Source organism: Pristis pectinata, chromosome 12, assembly GCF_009764475.1.
Source record: "Pristis pectinata isolate sPriPec2 chromosome 12, sPriPec2.1.pri, whole genome shotgun sequence".
Taxonomy (NCBI): domain Eukaryota; kingdom Metazoa; phylum Chordata; class Chondrichthyes; order Rhinopristiformes; family Pristidae; genus Pristis; species Pristis pectinata.
In genome coordinates this window covers 13,950,819-13,970,646 of record NC_067416.1, presented here as the reverse complement: position 1 = coordinate 13,970,646, position 19,828 = coordinate 13,950,819, and the positions used below count along the sequence as shown (strand labels likewise).

Sequence of the window (19,828 nt, the reverse complement as noted above, 5' to 3'; positions counted from 1 at the left end):
GTCCAGTTTAATGTACGACAAAACTGTATTCTTGTTTTGAGTTGAAGTGCGTGCTAAGCATGCAGCGGATTTTTTTTTTAACCACATCCACAAGATTTACAAACAGTGCAGACTTCAGCTGGTCTCAACTGGTGGTCCAGTTCCTGAGCTGTTGAAGGACCCATCCCAGCCTGGGCCGTTACCTGGAGTCGGGCAGGGAAGGCTCTTCCAGGAATGGCCTTTCTTCTTTAAGGCACATTCCTGATTTTTTTTCGACATTCTCAACAACCCTTCCCACCCACCCATTCCCTCTCCCCTAGTGCTCTTCACTCTCTTCAGATATCATGCAGGGTTCCTTGGATTGTTTCCCCATCAATTGTCTACTTTGTCCACTTCATCGATCATCTCTCACACTGACACCCATGGATCATTCCACAGTATCCCCTGGACACCTACTGACTCCCAGGACTCTTCCTCCTTCCCCTCCCCAAACATCTTGCCACCAGCCCCTCTCTATTCTCCTCTCTGCTCTCAGTCATCTCCAACCTCGCCAATCCCCTCTCCAGCACATTCCAACCACTTACCAGTCCTGTCCACAATCTCCTCCCCATCCCATTCCACTCACCTTGCAGTCCTTTTCCCCAGTTTCCTCCCCTGCCACCCGGTTCATTCCACCAGCCCCAATCCTGGTCTCCACCCAGACATTAGCCCCTCTCTCTGGTCTCAACATTTGTCCAACCACCGGGCTCCACCCCAGCCCACTTTGCTCTCCTATCAGCCCCCAAATTTGATTTCCTCCCCAGCCCCATGCACTAAGTCCCCTCCCCACCTTACTCTGTAACCTACTTTCTCCCACATGCCTATCAACTACCCCTCATTCTCCTCTCAGTCCTACACTATGGGCAATTTACAGCATCCAATTAACCCTCCTGCATGTCTTTGAGATGTGTGAGGAAACCGGAGCACCTGGGTAAAACCCACACAGTCATAGGACAACATGCAAACTCCACACTGTCAGGTTTGAAGCTGGGTCACTGGAGCTGTGTAGCAGCAGCATGAACTACTGTACCACTGTTCCACCCATCATATTTAATGAAATTCTCTGGTTAGGAAAGCTTTACTGATCTACCAACCTTGTCCAGTGCAGGGGGAAACAGGGCTGAGTATGATTGTCTATTAGCTGAAACAAGTACCAAGTGCTATGCTGAAATGCCATCACGCTCACTTCAGACACTTCAACAGTGCACCTCATCACGGTCCTTTTTCTACAGTTCTCTCGTTCACACCTATTTAGTGTCAGAGGCTGCAGACTGCAAGGAAAGCATTTGCAAAAACAAAAGGGGGAGAGCAAGCACCACAGCTACTGGTTTCGAGTTACGTGGAGAAATTCATCCAGCTTATGACATGGCAATAATTCTCAGAAAGATGAAGGGAAAAATTGCCTATGTCCACAGCCATTACACTGGGCTTTTCCTTGCTCATTTCTCAGATTATTCTTTCATCCACTCCCACACACCGCATTCCAGAATTTCAGTGTAAAATATTATCTGCACTCAGTGGTTTTAATTTTCTAGTTTTTATTAAGTGTAAGAAAACAAAAGAGAATGGCATATGGCTTTAAAAATTATTTTCTTTTCCTGTGGTCGAACAGAGTCTGGTATGTGCAGACACCCATCTGCATTTTAAGTGTTTCTGTTTGCAACAAGAAAATAAAAACACCGTTCCACACCAGGTCCCATTAAATGTTTAAATAAGTGGATAACCTGGTAAGCCTGGAAGGTTTCCATTATCTGCCATTCTCCCCTGTCTTGGACTTTTAACAGCTATCATGGAAGAAGCAGGCTGAAAATCAGCAGTGCCTCTGCATTGCAGCTCTTACCTCATTATGTGAATGCACCCGGGGTCCCTAGCGAAGCTGTAAGCATATCCACTGGAAGTTGTGCCAAAATCAATAGCTACCACCACAACAAATGACTGGTGCAAGGACACAGCTTGTTCTGAGTCTTTCTGTAAGAAGAAATATCTTTGTGAGATGATCATTTTTTAACCCAGGCAATTGTTTATCTTTGTTATTGTTGCTTGCTGATTGAACTTTAATAAAAATGCTTTGCTTCATTGTAATTACTGTCAAAATGGTAACATTTTGATTCATTTTATGGATTATGAAACTCATTCTGGTATTAACCAGCTATCTTTCTTTGATTTATTAATGGCACAAGCTAGTCTTAACGACTGATTAAAATGTTTGTAAAGCAATGGAACAAGGGCATTTTTGAGGGCAAGTAATAATATGTCTTCTGCAATTATTCAATGAGATTTGTGACCAGTTTCCCTGAACTAGTTTGATACACTATAAGATTATCAAAATGCTTCACAATCTTTGTGTGTTAGATGTATGAAACTAAGTCACAATTTTATTACAGTGATGCTTTGATGTATTCCACTTTGTGAGACAGCCAGTGTGTAAGGAGTGCTAGTATTCCAGGGTCTGAAATCTACAGACAGCACCAGGGGATACATTGTCTCTTCATTACTGGTAAGCTTGTGCCAATAAAGTTTCTGCATACACCCTTACTTTCATGTGTAGCAACCTCCAAATGCCAGTTATAGAGTCATACAGCATGGAAGCAGGCCCTTCAGCCCAACTCATCTATGCCAACCATGATGCCCATCTAAGCTAGTGCCAATTTAGAGGCCCATATCCCTCTAAACCTTTCTTATCCATGAAAATGTCCACAATTTTTTTCAATGTTGTTATTGTATCTGCCTCAACCACTTTTGCTGGCAGCTCGTTCTATATACGCACCGGCCTCCGCGTGAAGTTGCCGCCTTGGGGGTCCCTTTTAAACCTTTCCACTCTCACCTTAAAATCTTTCCTCTCTCACCTTAAAATGGTAATGGTAGCTGAGGGCTCCCTTTAAAGGCAAGATTTGTTTAAAATTTGTGACATCAAATTGTCTAAGCTAGGCACGGCAGAGGGCAGAGACAGCACCATGCTCCTTCCACTTGGTCCATAACACATTAGGATCTACATCATAGCAGTGAGCGCTGGCCAGCTGGATGGAACAAGGAGCACACAATGCTTGCAAACGTGCTGCAAGTCCTCAAGGAGATAAGCACACCAGAGGGCTGAATCTTGGCATTAAACGTAAAGCTAAACAACAACTGGGAATGGTATTGTGGCCTGCAACATGTGAAATTTTGGTAAAAAAAAAAGCAGGATGAGTTGATTACCCAATTTTTAACAGAGGATGGAGGTTGAGGTTGTGGTGATGGAGGAGAGGGAAAACTTGTAGTTTCCAATTCCCATCCTGACTTAAAACTGTGGCTTCTGATTCTGTATTCTCATGGCAGGTTCTACAGAAGATCATTGATGGCATCTGACCTCTGCTGCGATGTGGTAGCTCCTAATTGAGATTATTAGCCATAGCTTCAAAGAGTATTCCTAGCTTCCTAGATTTTCAGAGTGGGTGTTTTTCAGAACTGTCATATAGGACTAACCGGATTTTGTCATAATGAAAGCATCACAGCAAACACTGAATATGCAAGATCAAATTTCAATGTCTGGGTCCAACATCCAAGCAAAAATAAAGGGCTACCCTTCCTGTCGATAAATGCCACTTGTGTTGGGCTACCTACCAGAAAGCAAGGATCAACGCCTTCTTCATCAAGTGTTTTCTTTCCAATGGAGCACTGGTAAAGGTATATCCCCACTCAACATGATCTCCATTTGCTCCCTTATTCAGGAATTAATTGCAGACTGATTCCTATACTATATTATGTTTTTAAAATGTATTTGGTTTGTTTTAATGAGATTTTTGTGGTTCTACATCCCAGTCCCCATGTCATAGACAAACCTGATCTCCTTTTGACTCAAAGAACATTTCCACTTGAGTAGATAATTAGCCAAATGTGTAAAATGACATGGATTAATACAGGACCTTATTTCAACCACCACTATTCAAGAGCGGTCACATGAAACCCTTTGTCTTCGGAAAGCAGGTAAGATTTAGTTAACAGCATAAAAGGAAGGAAAGAAAAAAAGTAAAAGAAATTAAAGAATGAAGAAAGTAAGTAAGTAAGTAACTGCACTTCTGTGAAGTAAAACATATTGATATGTCGAGATTGTGAAAAGAAAGAAATTCACTTGGCACTATTTACCATCTCGGGCAGTTTACTTCATGGAAATGCAGTCATTTTACTTGGTTTATTCCTTTCTTTCTTTCAGTTGACATTATTCCCCTCATTACCCCAAGTGTCTCCAAGATGACTCAGACAAGGGCCCCCAAATCTAACAGACAGAAGACCAGTTGTGCAGATTGGATGGAAAGTGTCACACTTCTAAACTGGATTTATATCAAAGTCATGGACATAGCAATCGTGGTCAGAACAGACGTAATGGGCTGAAGGGTCAGTTCCTGTGCTGTACTGTTCTATGTTCTAACATGTAACAATTTCTACTATGCTGATCAGTCAATATTTTAAAAAGTGATAAATTGTGCAATTATAAATCATTAAGTTAAAAATAACCTGGCAATCACATACTTCACTAGGACTCTGCGCATAAAATAAATGGTTTAACTATTCACTGAGAACTTCGCCATCAGACAAATTGGAGGATCATAAAACTTTAGCTCTGAAGAAAGATTGAGAGGGTGGGGTTATTTTCTTTGGAATAGAGGGGACTGAGAGAAGATTTAATTGGAGTGCATAAAATAATAAGAGACCAAGATAGATAAACAGGAAGGTTCTATTTTCTCTTAGCTGAAAGGTTAAAAACTAGGGGAGGTAGATAAATCATAATTGGTAAAATGATTTTAGAGGAGATGAGGAACATTTTATTTTCAGTCAAGGTCTAGAACTCACTGCCTGTAGGGGTAGTAGAGGTAGAACCCATCACCTCACCACATTTAAAATGTATTGGCATGTCTGCTTGAAGAGCATAACCTGCAGGGTTATGAACCTGGTGTTAGAATGTGGGATTAGGTTGGGAGGTTCCATTTCAACTGCCATGGACAAGATGGAGTGAGTGGCCTCTTTCTGTGCTGTTAATTTTCTATGATTGAAGCAGACTAATTGTGTTAAAGACAAGATACAGTGATTGTTGGAAATCTGAAGTAAAACCAGATAATGCTGGAAATACTCAGCAGGTCTGATGCTATTTGTGGAAGGAGAATCAGCACCAATGCTTCAGATTGATGCATAACCTTGCATCAAAACTAGGGAAAGTTGAGCAAGTTTTAAGGTGCAGGAAATGGGGCAAAGGAAGAGAGAATAATAAGGGAAGGTTTGTGATTGGGGGGAGATTATGGAAGAGATAAATGAGAAAAGAGTTTATAACCCAAAGTGTGGAACTAACTAAAGCATTGTATCATGTTAAGATGGATTATGATTTCTGTGAATGCACTTGATTTTTAACATTGAGACACAAGAGACTGCAGATGCTGGAATCTGGAGCAACAAACAATCTGTTGGAGGAGCTCAGAGGGTTAAGCTGCATCTGTGGGGGATAAAGAATTGTTGGCGTTTTCGTTTGAAGCCCTGAATCAGGACTAAGAGAGAAGAGAGAAGATAGCCGGTGTAAAGAGGAGCGGGGGAATGATGAGATAGGGGCCAGTGGGTTATTGTTGGACCAAGGAGGGGTGAAGGATGATGAGCAGAATGAACCAGACAAGAGAGAGGGAGGTCCAGAGGTGGGAGACAGAGGCAGGTGGGTGATAGATGGAGGCAGACAAAAATGTTTTTTTAACCTCAATGGAACTGAAGCTGCCAATACTAAACACAGCCTTAGAAAGTTTCAATAATTTTTGTCACCGTTTTCCTGTGGTGGTTAGAAGTCCACTGAATAGAAGTTTGCCATCACTGTGACATAGGCAGTGCTCGTTGTTGGCATTGAATTAGCTTGTAGGTGCTGCCATGTGAAAATCTAAACAATTTCAGACCACTACTCAAAGAAGAAAAAGGAAGTCCTCCCAATGTCTTGACCAACATATATCCCTTAACCAAAGCTAAACCAAATTATCAAATCTTTCTGTGCATCACTTGCTTTTTATCCCCAAGTTACAACAGTGACTACACCTCAAAGGTGTATCTTTGGCTGCACAGTCTTGAGAAAGGTGCAGGTTTTTCTTTTCTTTGTTCCTGTTTTATTGGAATGTATCCAAGGTGAAGGGTAGGAAGAGTTCATTTTTCAAAAGTCACAATGTCAACCAAGCTATCTGGTTTCCATTTAAGTAATATCGATTCTCAGCTCTAAAGCATTCTAATTCAGACCCTTTCTTACTTTCTAGGACTCGGCGTGCCACATGCTTGGTTTTGTCAAGTTGTACATTGGTGGGCATCACTATTATAGGAATATAAAGACTAAATATTGAACAAAACCTGTCAAGGACATTTAAAATTACAGTTTCAATTTACAAAGGACCTTCAACATTGCCAAAACCTCTCAAGGCATTCAACAGGGCCTTTATCAGACAAAATGATCAAAAAAAGAAAATTTTAATGCAGGTCTTCAAGTAGGAGAGATTGAGCCACAAAGGTATAGGTAGGAATTTCTTGTCTTGGCCGCTGAAGTCATGGGAGGCAATAGAATGATTAAGTTTGAGAATAAAAATTAAATAAAAGATTACACCCAAATGCAAACTTGGAACAAACCTAAATCATTACATCCAGACAAGATATCATGAAGGAAATCCTCTGATGTCATTGGCATCATTGCTTACAGTATTACTGGTGACTATTAATTATGCTCCAACAGATACCTCAAATAATAATATACGAAAAGAAATGCAAGAAATTTGTAGAGAAAGAAAATATAATCTTACCGGAGACATTGAAGGGCTAAGTGGAGTGATACCAGGGTCTCCCACGCTTTTAGCAGGTGATGAATAGACATTTTCTGTCAAGAAGGTAAGCATTAAAATTATTGAAGAGAGTATTAGAAAACATAATAATTTATTCATATACAACAAAAAACAATTTATTCTGATTTACTTACAAACTTCTGAGAAATAATTGCTTTTATTAGATGTATGAGTTAATATGACAGTAAAAAAAAAACGAAGCATCACTATAATCTCTCTTTTTAGATACTGATATATCTGCTGTGTTCTTCCATCACATTATTTTTCTATTTCAGTTGCATATAATTTTGAGATGTATTTTAGATTTGGTTCTTATATGAATTACTCAAATTCTGAATCTGAAATTGAACTCAGATTTTTTTATCAATGTAGGGAACAATTGCTCTGGCAACCAATGCTTACATAATGTCATAGTCACATCACAGTACCATCTTTTAACAAATGAGATCGCTACAAGAATTATCCCAAGACAAAGTAGCTCAACCAGGTTAATTGAACACAAATCAGGAGAAATGTGTACTATGTGGCTAGATCGAATTAACTACTTACACCATAATAAAAGTCAAAATTACTGCCATAATTATTCACAAAGAAAATCTGACTCACAAATACAAATAACAAGGCATCAACGAGCACAGGCTCACTGATTTTTTAATGGAATGAACCTTCATGGCATCTTGTGTTGCTTTTATTACACAGTAAATCACTGGTCTAGCAGATAGTCACAAAATCCTCTCTCCTGATCTTTTCCTTATTGGGTTCTACTTTACTAGTCATGGTCTAATCAGAAGCTCTATAAAAATGGAGGCCTATTATTTGTTCTGCCGGCAGCTGCAAATCATGAACATTTAGATTCAGGTCATTTTTCGGGGTCAAGGGGTTTGCATCCTTTCCATTGACATCTGTTGACGACATTGGCAGACCACAGTAAAGATATTTCTGTCAACAAATTGCAGAAGGGAAAATACCTTTGTCTTCTAGAGTGCGAATTTAGCAAGTAGGAAAGTAAAATGCTAAAAGTAACCAACAATCTATTCTTTAATCTCACTGGAGTTGTTAACTCAGTAAAAGGCTTCAGTGCTGCAAACTGTGACTAATGGATTAACAGGAGCAAATGCTTCCTGAGTGTGGATCTCAGTTTCATATTGATGTCTTTGAAGCTATAGAAATATAATAGTGTGCTTCCTGTCATCTTTCTCTTTAGGGAGGACTTCACAAGTACAGTGTTCAGAATGAATAGTAATGATTTTTTTTCTGAAGGGCTTTTTGAACATTTCAAGATGCATCATTCAGCTTAAATAAATTTCATCCATCTAAAGAAATCCGATTTTTCTATTTGTAACAAAGGAATCAGTCTATACACAGTATAGACTGATTCACACCCAGAATGTATCCCCTAAGTTTGCCAGTTTAGTTTAATTTAATTACAAAATTGGTTCAAAAGCTATTAAAAGTGGAGAATTAGATTGCAAAAGCTAAGTATACAAAACAAGCAGAATGATTGCAACCTAATGATGTATCTGCAAAGTGCATCTGTTTAAGTTGGGCATGTCCTCAGCTGCGAAGCTATTCCAAACCAAATAGTCTGTTGTCAGTGGCACTGCTGAAGGTAATGGAGGCTTTGTGGAACTGTACCAAAGCAAGGAGCCAGTGCCCTCTGGAGGGTTAAAGGATGAGAGAAAATCGGAGATAAAACAAAATCCTTTTAAGAAAAATCAGAAGCTCCCTGGTCTCAATTATTCAAAGAGATATAAAGACTGCTTGCCAATGCAGAACTGGCTGTGTAGTGCCAATGGTGCATTATTATTAGCATAAATTAGAATACTTTCACTAAGTATTATTTGGACGACCAGCCTGGAATTAGTTCTATATTCCATATATTGTGCAGTATGGCTATAATTGCTGTCAATGTGTTGCAACCAAAGACTATTTTACAAATCATATCCAAATGTGAGGAATGTCTACTTTATAGCTTTGAGTTCAAAGCATAATTAAATGCACCAATAGATTAATTGTTAATGAACAGTGAGAATCATTATAAAATGGAGGATTTCAATTGTCAACTTTAACTATTCCACCATATAGCAGTGCAGTCATTTGTCAATAGCCCAAACTCAGGAATTCCATCCCTAAAGCTCTCTGTCTCTCTAACTCTTTCTTTGCTTAAACTGAACCCTAAAATCTATCCCTTTGCCCATACTTGCACTCTTCATAACATCCCCTTACATGGAACAGTGTTTGATAATGTTCTCCTGAAGATTGCACTGGATGGCCATTTTGAGCTGTGTTCTTCGCTAGAAGTGTTGCCTGAGGCCAGGCTTCTTTCTTTCCTGAGGCCAGGCTGTGAAGGGCTGGTTAGGTCTGTGCTGGAGCCAAGGTGCAGAGGGGTAATGAAGCCTGTCATTTGGTGTGATAGAGGGAATCAGGAGCAGGAGACCAGCATTTGAGGTTTTGTATAAAGTTGGGGAAAAGACTAGCACTTAATGTTTGTTGGCTGGGGAGAGGGAGATGCAGAAAACTGGGAGCAGGAGACAGGGATTGGAGTGGGTGGGAGCATAGGGAGAATGGAAAGTGATGCTGGGAGGATCAGGAGAAGTCCAGCACTAGGTGTTGTGGGGAAGGATGTTGGATTTGGAATCAGCACCAACTGCACATTAGTGGAGTTTGGACAGAAGTGAGGGAAAACTGGACCCAGCACTTTCAATAGGAGGGATATCACAAGTGACTATAAGACATAATTAAGCCATTCAGCCCATCGAGTCTGCTCCGCCATCTGATCATGGATGATTTATTATTCCCTCTCAACCCCATTCTCCTGCCTTCTCCCTGTAACCTTTGACACCCTTACTAATCAAGAACCTATCAACCTCTGCTTTAAATATATCCAATGACTTGGCCTCCACAGCCATCTGTGGCAATTAATTCCACAGATTCCCCGCCTTCTGGTGAAAGAAATTCTTCCTCATCTCTGTTCTAAAGGGACATCCCTCTATTCTGAGGCTGTGCCCTCTGGTCCTAGACTCTTCCATTACTGGAAACATCCTCTCCTCGCCCACGCTATCCAGGCCTTTCAGTGTTACGTTGGTTTCAATGAGATTCCCCCCTCATCCTTCTAAACTCCAGCGAGTACAGGCCCAGAACCATCAAGTGCTCCACATGCATTAACCCTTCCTGTCCCAGGATTATTCTTGTAAACCTCCTCTGGACCCTTTCCAATGCCAGCACATCCTTCCTTAGGTATGGGGCCCAAAACAGCTCACAATACTCCAAATGTGGTCTGACCATCACCTTATAAAGCCTCAGCATTACATCCTTGCTTTTATATTCTAGATCTCTTGAAATGAATACGAACATTGCATTTGTCTTCCTGACTACCAACTCAACCTGCAAGTTAACCTTTAGAGAATCCTGCACGCGGACATCCAAGTCCCTTTGCACCTCTGATTTCTAAATTTGCTCTCCATTTAGAAAATATTCTACACCTTTACCTCCCTTCAGCTACCTCTTTCAGAACCATAGGGTGTAGTCCATCTGATCTAGGTGACTTATCTACCTTCAGACCTTTCAGCTTCCCAAGCACCTTCTCCTTAATAATAGTGACTACACTCACACCTGCACCCTGACTCTCTCGAATTCCTGGCATGTTGCTGATGTCTTCCACAGTGAAGACTGACACAAAATATTTATTCAGTTCGTCCACCATTTCTTTGTTCCCCATTACTACCTCTCCAGCATCATTTTCCAGTGGTCTAATGTCCACTCTTGCCTCTCTTTTACTTTTTATATATGAGAAAACCTTTGGTATCCTCTTTCATATTATTAGCTAGCTTACTTTCATGTTTCATCTTTTCTCCCCTTATTGCTTTTTTAGTTGCCTTCTGTTGGTTTTTAAAAGCTTCCCAATCCTCTAGCTTCCCACTAATTTTTGCAATATTGTATACCCTCTCATTTGCTTTTATGCTGTCTTTGACTTCCCTTGTCAGCCATGGTTGCCTCATCCTCCCTTTAGAATGCTTCTTCTTCTTTGGGATGAACTGATCCTGCATCTTCCGAATGAATCCCAGAAACTCCTGCCATTGCTGCTCTACCGTCGTCCCTGCTAGGGGCCCCTTCCAGTCAAGTTTGGCCAGCTCCTCTCTCATGCCTCTGTAGTTACCTTTACTCAACTTTAATACCAATACATCCGATTTTAGCTTCTCCCTCTGAAACTGCAGGGTGAATTCTATCATATTATGATCACTGCCTCCTAAGGGTTCCTTTGCCTTAAGCTCCCTAATCAAATCCGGTTCATTGCACAATACTAAATCCAGTATTGCCTGTTCCCTGGTGGGCTCGACCACAGGTTGCTCTAAAAAGCCATTTTGTAGTGGGGTAGTGGGGTGGGGAGTGGGTGTTGATGGACAGGCTGGTGGCTGGGGGAATGGGGGTGGGGAGGGTGGTCAGAGCAGAGCTTGTTGGGGGGGGGGTCTGCTTTATGAGGGAGCCAACAGGGACTGCAAGGACAAATGTACGTACTTTACTTCCCAGCTGGCATCCCAGACCAGCACCGTGTTAGGAAGACCACACCATCCTAGGAGTGCCGAACTGCACATGGCCCCAAGGTAAGGTGGTCCACTGTCCCCTGCACTTCTCCAAAAGGAGTAATGCATGGAGAGAGATGTCATTGCAGGTACCCCGATGCAGAATTTATATCTGGGTTGCACGTTTGCAAGGATGACTCACCAGGAACTACAAAATTAAAGCTTCAGAGTGATGTAAAGCAATCAGGATATGATCGTTATTGGGTTTCACCTCAGAAAGAAATCTTGAATTTGCATTACAAACACTGAACAAACAGTTTGGGGATTGAATTCTAGGCAGATGTAAATATAGGTTGCCGTATTATTGATATCATCCCACCACTGGCAGGAGTGTGTTTCCCCAGAGCCACTCAGCTCCCTTAGGCTAGTAAGTGGCAGTTTATATATAGATATACACACACGCACGCACACACGCAAGCGCGCACGCGCACACGCGCAATGGAATTATTTCCACTTAGCTGAACAGGAGCAACTCCAATGATAAACAGAAAGCTCAGTAACATGCCACACAAAGTAACTTGGCTGATCGGCACCCAGTTTCACCCCTTCCACCAGCAGTGTACTGTGGATGGTGGAGTCCTGTCTAAAGGATGTCCCTCTGCAAGTTGCCAAGGCTTAGATACCACTGTCAATCTTTCATTGTCGCTATGCTTCAATCTTGCAACTTGCTACCTGACAGCTCGCTGGGGATACATTCACCCCATTGACCGCTGCACAGGAAAAAGTTTCACCATTAGACTCTCCATCGTAAACCCAAGCCCCAGTACTAACCATAGGAACACCTGGGGAACCAGCATCTGTCCCAGGTTCACCTACACTATCAGTCTCTGCTACAGGAATAACTTTGATATCAGAATTTGTCCCACCAGCACTTGTTCCACTACTGTCTGCTCTTGGAGCACCTTTGTTATTAGAATCTATCCCGAGAACATCTCTGCTATTGGCCGCTGTCCCAGGAGCATCTGTGCAATTGGAGTCAGTCTCAGGAAATCCTGCAGTATCTGGAGTTTGACCCAGGATCAGGAGGAAATTCTCGAGTTATCAGAGGCAAGATCCAAGAAATGTCTGTGCTATCACCCACAGCCGTATGTTTGCTTTTGGCCTCTTTAAGATCCAAGTCTTGCTGTGCTAAGTTTCTAGATAACAGAAGTCTGCACCCACTGTATTCCTGTTCCAACATGGAATTTGTACCTCACCACCACTCCCTGTTGCCCTACAGCTGCACTTGTGTGCAGCTTCACCCATGTGCTGTTTTTTTGAATTACAGAACTTGCTAGAAGCTTGTCACAAGGATCATCAAAAAATGACAATAAAATATAAAGTAGTTACAAACTTAGGCTCCAGGCCCTTATGGGGGATAGCTATTCTGCTTAACATTCAGGTTCTGGGATATAGTGGCATTGACATTTAACGCCTCCCAAGATCAGAATTCTCTAACTAAAAGCTGATTAACTGAATTAAGACTGTCATTTTTTTAAGCGATTCCAATTAACCACATAAAACAAAACTCACAAAAGAGTAGAATGGTGTATAGAAGGCTTAGTCTTTCTAAAACATGTGTTTTATCTTTCCTGATAGTTCCACAATTCCATATGGTTTCAGCTATTTTTCCCAAAAGGTGTTTCGTTAAATAATTTTACTCAGATTCTAGTTGCATTTTTATGATTATCACGTTTTGATTGTCACTCATGAATAGCAAATGAAAAACTAATTACTTGCAGTACAAGCAGTCAGTTAGTACTTTTTGTTTCTCAAAAGAATGTTAACTAATTGGCCAAAACAAATACCTATTTAAACATTATCCTTTTGATCACAAATAGCAATTATTTTCATTCAATGCAATCAATAGAGATTGCCTTTTAGTGGATGGAGCAAGCCATGAAATTACTTGCTATTCATTGGGTGTATTTTTAATTAACTAAACAAAATACTGTGAAATTGTTATTAATTTGATTAAAGAACTCTTTCAGACTCCAGAACTAGCTCATATAATAGTCACAGAAAACAAATACTTTCAAATTTTACTGTCACAGCTGAGACACCCAGAAGTCAGAAATTTATCCAGGGAAAATGTATTTTACAAAAATCACAAATAAGGAATTACAGATTTTGAAGGGGGCACAGATGCATTCTCTTATGATCTACTAGTGTATGTGCATGTGTTCGCACACTCACACGAAAACACAAATACAGACACACACACAAGTCCACATACTTACATATACACATGCATGCACACATGCACAAACACACACAGGCATACAAGTGCACTCACATGCACACAACACACAACTGCACACAAGTACACATGCTACACACAATGTAACACACAATTGTATGCATGTATACATGCACACATGCGTACATGTGCACACATACAGATGGTCTTTATATCTACATTTGTCCAAGTGACTTCTAATTCTATCCCTGAATATCATTCTTAGAAGTTTCCCAACCACTAAAATTAATCTGCTGTAGTTACTGTGTTTATCCTTCTTTGAACACGGCTATAATTTGTGTTAAGTTTACATTTCTCGGGCACCAGCCGTGAACCTACAGAAGTTTGGAAGTTTCTGGCCAGGGTCTCTTCAATTCCTCCCTTCCCTCAGCAACCAGGTGATTTATCCACCTTAAGTGCAGTTAGCCCTTTCAGGATCTCCTCTTCGCCAACTTTTAACACACCCAGAATCTTCCTTTCCTTAAAGTCCAACAACATCTTCCTCTTGGTAAAACTTACTGGCAAGTACTCATCTACTATCTCAGCCATGTGTCTGCTTCCCTGAGTAGATTTCCTTTTAGGTCTCTGATCAGCCCTACTTTTCTTCTTACCACACATTTAAATGTTTAAGTGGGATTCCTGTCACACTTCTAACAAAGTTACTGCAACAGAACATTTCTAGGATGATTTGATGGAACATTTTTATTTTTCAGGCGGTGCCATCTGCTGTAATTATTGAAACTTACAAATATCCAATTAACTACTAGGTTGTGAAATGAGGGATATGAAAGGGGTTATATTAAATGTGTTTCTTTTTAGCTTTAATGAAAGGGAAAATTATTTGACACAGCTGAAAGTTTAAATTCCAACATGAAGCAGCTTAACAGTGCTAATCTGTGGGACAATAAGGGGGATCTAAACAGTGCCAGAACAGCCATATTCTGCTGATTACATTAAATAAAAACAGAAGTATCTGATTATAACTGGCACCCAACATTGCGGCTGAATTCTTGCAGTAGTTTGTTCTAAAAGCATAGGGGAAGAAATGTAATGGGCGATAATGGATAAAGATAATATCAATTGTGTGTTTTTTTTTGCCAACACTCTTGTGAGGCCTCTTGGAATGGTTTTGCAATGTTAGAAGTGCTATATTAATATGTTGTTATTTTTGGTGGCATCTTTGTAGACCATTGTCTGACTCAAGAACTATTATGACCATAAGTAAAATAGTCCAGCTTTCAGTATTCACACACTGACTCCCTTCAGAAAACTGCAATGTCAAATGTTCATTCACAACCTCAATCAAATTTAGAAAATCACAAGTATTTGACTATGCATATCTACAGATACAGACTAGAATATCCCAGACTCATTACATGTAAAAATCTACTGGTACATTCTTGTAAATATTGCCAAAGTAATTCTTCAAAGTCCACCTTTGTTTCCTTTCATTCTTTGTGTCTTACTGGTGCTAAGACAGTGTTATACTTTCAGCTGGTGTAATTTTATGTATTCAAGTCATCAACTTGGTATGCTGGGGCTTTCTCATTCCCCACAGTCTCATTTCTGTAAAACTTTGACTCAGATTCAGGAAGGAAGATAAATGGCCAATATCCTTAACAAAAGGTTCAATAATATAAATGTGTTGATGACGAGCAGATACATTATTTTTGGATTTATTTCTGTTGCTTTTCCATCCACTCATTTTATTGTGGTAGGAAAGCTGATTTTATCAATTTACCTTGGCTCTACATCTAATGAGATTTGACAGTTTTTATTCAGCAGATCTCTGAACTGGGAGTGGTTTACTTTTCTACACGGATGTAATCACATCCCAGTTATTCTGCCAGTTAAAGTGCAAAGGCGGCTTGAAAGAGTAAGACCCAGGCTGATACCAGGGTCCGGCAGACTGAGTCTCTTGAGGCAGGAGACTCCTTCAGCTGTGGCTCTGAGTGTATTTGGGTCTTCACACTCAGTTGCCACTACATTGCTCCAGCTACAGTATGAAGTGTAAATCTCTTAAGATAAGATGTTTATTTATTAGTCACATGTACACAGAAACACACAGTGAAATACGTCTTTTTGCGTTACTGAGAATGTGCTGGGGGCAGCCTGCAAGTGTCGCCACTCTTCCGGCACCAACATAGCATGCCACAACTCATGCTAACCGCTACACCACTGTGCACACCAATACCACAGATGAATTGTAACTGGGGATGAATATATGGGGCCCAAAATTCCACTACTACTATTCAGTGCTACTGATTCAGAAAAGGAATGTGAAACACAGATGGAAATCCATGTGTTAGGAGGAAAATCAAATCTTCCACCTGTCTGTCCCTCTGCATTGTGAGACTTACTGAGCGATCCCCAAGCAATTCTACTCAGTATGCCACCGCTCAGGCTCAATTGAACCCACATCCTGATGGGAGCAGGCAAGTCACTCTATTATGGTTCTTCCTAAGGTGATAAGCATTTCCAGTAAAAGTGTAACTGATCCTGAAGTAAGCTCACGGCTTCTTTAATGCCAATGAAATATGTAGTTCCATTTCTGTTGGGCACTTTCCAAGCCATGTTCTGTCTTGGTAATACTGCCAATATACACTTGCACATGCAGTGTAATTTAGGGCAACATCCTAAGCTGGTAGGGTCCATTCTACCAATTAATCTGGGCCATTAGAATTACAGCCCAACTTTATTTAAAAAGCTCATAGAAAATTCTCATCTTTATTTGAAAAATGCACTGAAATTCTTTGAGTCTGTTCTTGACCTACTGTCAAAAGCTAACAGGAAGAGTGATGGGTACATTTTGTGGATCTACCATTTGTTTTAGAAGTTGCCCGATATCTATTTTCTTTAAATCAAAAGTAAAGAAAGTCAGGCAGTCATCAGAATGGATGTAGGGTCCAAGCTTTGCACCTTAGCAAAAATTTGAAATCTAACCCAATGTGTTTGCTTGTTAAAGTTTTTAAATCCTTATCTTTGTCTATCCTTGATTACTTGTTGCTAAATTCTTTTTTATAATTGTATAAATTTAGTTTGGGTTGACAGATGCATAAATAATTTTTATTCAGATGCATAAGTCTTTGAATTATGTGATGAGGAATAATGTCTTTCAATATAATGGCAAAGGGTAGGCAATATAACACTCTACTCAAAGCTGCTATGAAGTCAAGTGAAAGTCAAAAAGACTATCGAAGATTCAAGCATCTGATACGAAGTGCACAAAATCCTGAGGATTGCCTGAGAGGATGGCATGGGTCAATGTTCAAATCCAGTCTTGAATCTTGCCACTGCCATCATTTTCCAACTGTGCATTCCCGCTAATCTCACTAAAGTTGTCCAAGACATTACATGTAATGCAGAGCCACAATCAGCTCCTCACCCATTCCACATGACTGCACTTATCTTTGCTATTTTTAGAGACCATGAAGGACCGGTCAGTTTTTGTTCCCCACGTCTATTGTCTACACCTTTGAATGCCTCCTAGACCTGGCTAAAGTTTGAGCACAATGCATTGAGTGGTGGGGCTGAAGGTGAAAACGTATGTAAGTTATCTTTGCTGAATTAATCTGCACCTGGACATTGGTGGCCTGATGGGTCCCCATCTGGGAACTGACCATTACTGGGAGAATGAAGAGGGACCACGTGGAGCTGGGAGATGTGGAGGGAGATAAACAATCTTCTGAACTTTTTAAATCTCATCTTCAGTGAAGACAAATGCAGGAAATGCATTCTCAGATGAGGTTCATAATTTAAAACCACAAGATGCCAGATAAGGCCAATGTTACTTGTGGGAAGGTGACTCTGGCTTTTAATTGTTACGTTTGCACAAGATGGCCTTTATTTGATGAGACTGAAGTTGGCCTTGTAAGGGTGTTCTCACTCCAGGACCTGGCTCAGCCTGGGCTCCAGCAGTCAGAGTTGGCCAAGGACACTAGTAGGGTGTCAGGGGTGGTACCAGGGACACAGTCATCTACAAGACTGCAGGTTCCATCGGTGATTCTCGTAGCTTGTTAGAGAACAAACTGATGGACAGCAGTGATGTCCAGAAAATGCCTTCGAACAAAGCTGTAACAGAACCATATTGATACTGGCCTGCAAGTTACCAGCTTGACCTTTCCACACTGACCTTTGATGGAAGAGACCTATATTGCAATGTAAGCTATAATGTAAGCTGGGATATTGGCAGATCTGTGTGACAGAAATCGAGGTTTCATAGATCTGCTAATGGAAGAAATTATTTATTCCATTTTGGAAAGGATGGGTTTGAAGCTCTACTACACTAATTTCTCTTAACATTGTGCACAGGATTTTTGGGCAGCATTCAAGTGCAAAAGCATTTAGTTATATTCACCCATGGGTTTCTGTGGCTTTAGGCTATCAGTCCTTATCTGAATCTTCTACAGCAGAACAAACTTACAACCACCCCAGCCAGCAAAATAGTACATGCACTGTCCCTTCAGCCCTGCCTGACATCTGTACTTTGTCTGTCTGTCTGACTGCCTGCATTGGTAACTACGAATGTAAAACCAGGCAACAATATATTTTCCTCTTCACAGTTTTCTTTCCTGTGCTCCTCTGTCTGGAAAGTCTTTGGATGTCTAAAATAAAAAGGACAAGAGTTAGTGAGGAGAGAAGTGAAAGTGCCAAGTGTTTGCTTTCACCATCTGTAGCTTGTGAGTCAGAGGAGATTGTAGAATAACAGAAGTCTGGGAAGATTGGGGGTGCAGATACCCTCCTCATCAAACCTGCAATGCCATTGAGCTAGGCCACAGCAATAACACTTCTATTGATGAGCAGTTCTACCACAGGGTTAATGCAAGTGGTCCTATTTGTTTTCCACCAATTCTTTCTGTTACATCCAGTTCTGAATCACCTCCTCTTGCAAGAAAAGGTTTCAGTGGGTGTCCTACAACATGATTAGTTGATGTGGCTGCATACTCAAATTGTGCCAGTGTTTGCAAGTTTTGAATCAAGGCTTGCCACTATGCTAAGTGTATGAAGGTGAGTTAAGACAGATGACCTGGAAGGGTGAGTACTGATTGATGGAAATTGTTGGTAGGTGAACGACGGAAGTGTAGTGAATTAAACAGTAGGTGAAGCTAGTGATGTAGTTGGTAGGATATATCACTGAAGACTGCACTCACCTTGACAACTCATCTCAGAGCAACTACATACATAGCTTTGACCTCTCCTGCCAGTTTTTCCCACTACCTTTGAATCATAATTCAGAATGGTGAAATAAATTTGCAGGCTGTAGAGTCGCCAGATATCTGTTATCTTTGACCTTACATGCTAGCGATTTTGGGAGGTGCTATTTAAGAAGCCTTGGTAAGCTGCTGTAGTACATCTTGTGCATGCACATCGACTCAGTAAGGGTTGCTTTCAGAAGCTGTGATAGAACATCTTACGAGCTACATTCATTTAATACAAGACACACAATAAAGGTGTCAAATGTTCCTTTTTTGAAAGTGTCTCTACTTGTAATTTTCCCAGACAATTAAACAGTGGCAGGACTGAAATAGTAATCTCTCTCCAGTTCTTTAAGCCTTCTTGATGGTTGAAGTTGTATTTGGACTAATTGTCATTATCAATGAGTGTTGTTCTGTTCTTTAGTCAGAGCTTGAATGAGTTAAGGTCCATGTTCAACACAATGCTCTTGGCCCCAGCATCAGACAGCCTTGCAGCATTGAAAATCAGAGCAATCAACGGTGAAATTCATGGATGGATATTCCATGGCTCTCGTTCAACCAGGTTGATTTCCTTCCTAGTTACCCTGCCAATCAGTCAATCAAAGAATTACATGTGTTTCATTTTGGACAAAGTATGTTAGCAGAGATCAGTTTGTAATTGGATTTTTCAGATAATTTTATCATAGCATAGTTCTATTATTCAATTTGCACACCATCTACCAATTTTGGTCCCGGAGATCAAAGGTGGCATATACCGTACCAAAACATTGTGCAGGCAGAAGCTACCATCAGGTCAAGTAGTGTCCTCCTGTACTTTTTCCACAAATACTAAACACCTGAGTAACTGAGAGTCAACAAATCCAAAATGCAGATGTAAAAGAACACATGCTTTGTGGTAAAATACGTGTTTCAAACCAGAACTCCCTAGAAATTAAGCTGCAATCATTTATTTCCCATGTCAGGGTAACATCATCTGCAACAGGGAACCTGGGC

General features: G+C 40.7%; 1 protein-coding gene across 2 annotated transcripts in view; it reads right to left on the bottom strand.

Moving 5' to 3' along the window:
• Positions 1-19,828, bottom strand: part of hspa12a (heat shock protein 12A) — a 78,659-nt gene that overhangs the window by 37,381 nt on the left and 21,450 nt on the right. For both annotated transcript variants that reach the window (XM_052027818.1, XM_052027819.1), the window contains exons 2-3: positions 6,804-6,877; positions 1,859-1,986 (exon numbers count right to left, since the gene is read on the bottom strand). In XM_052027818.1, coding sequence (XP_051883778.1) covers positions 1,859-1,986; positions 6,804-6,877 — 202 coding nt within the window. The remainder of the gene's footprint in view (positions 1-1,858; positions 1,987-6,803; positions 6,878-19,828) is intronic.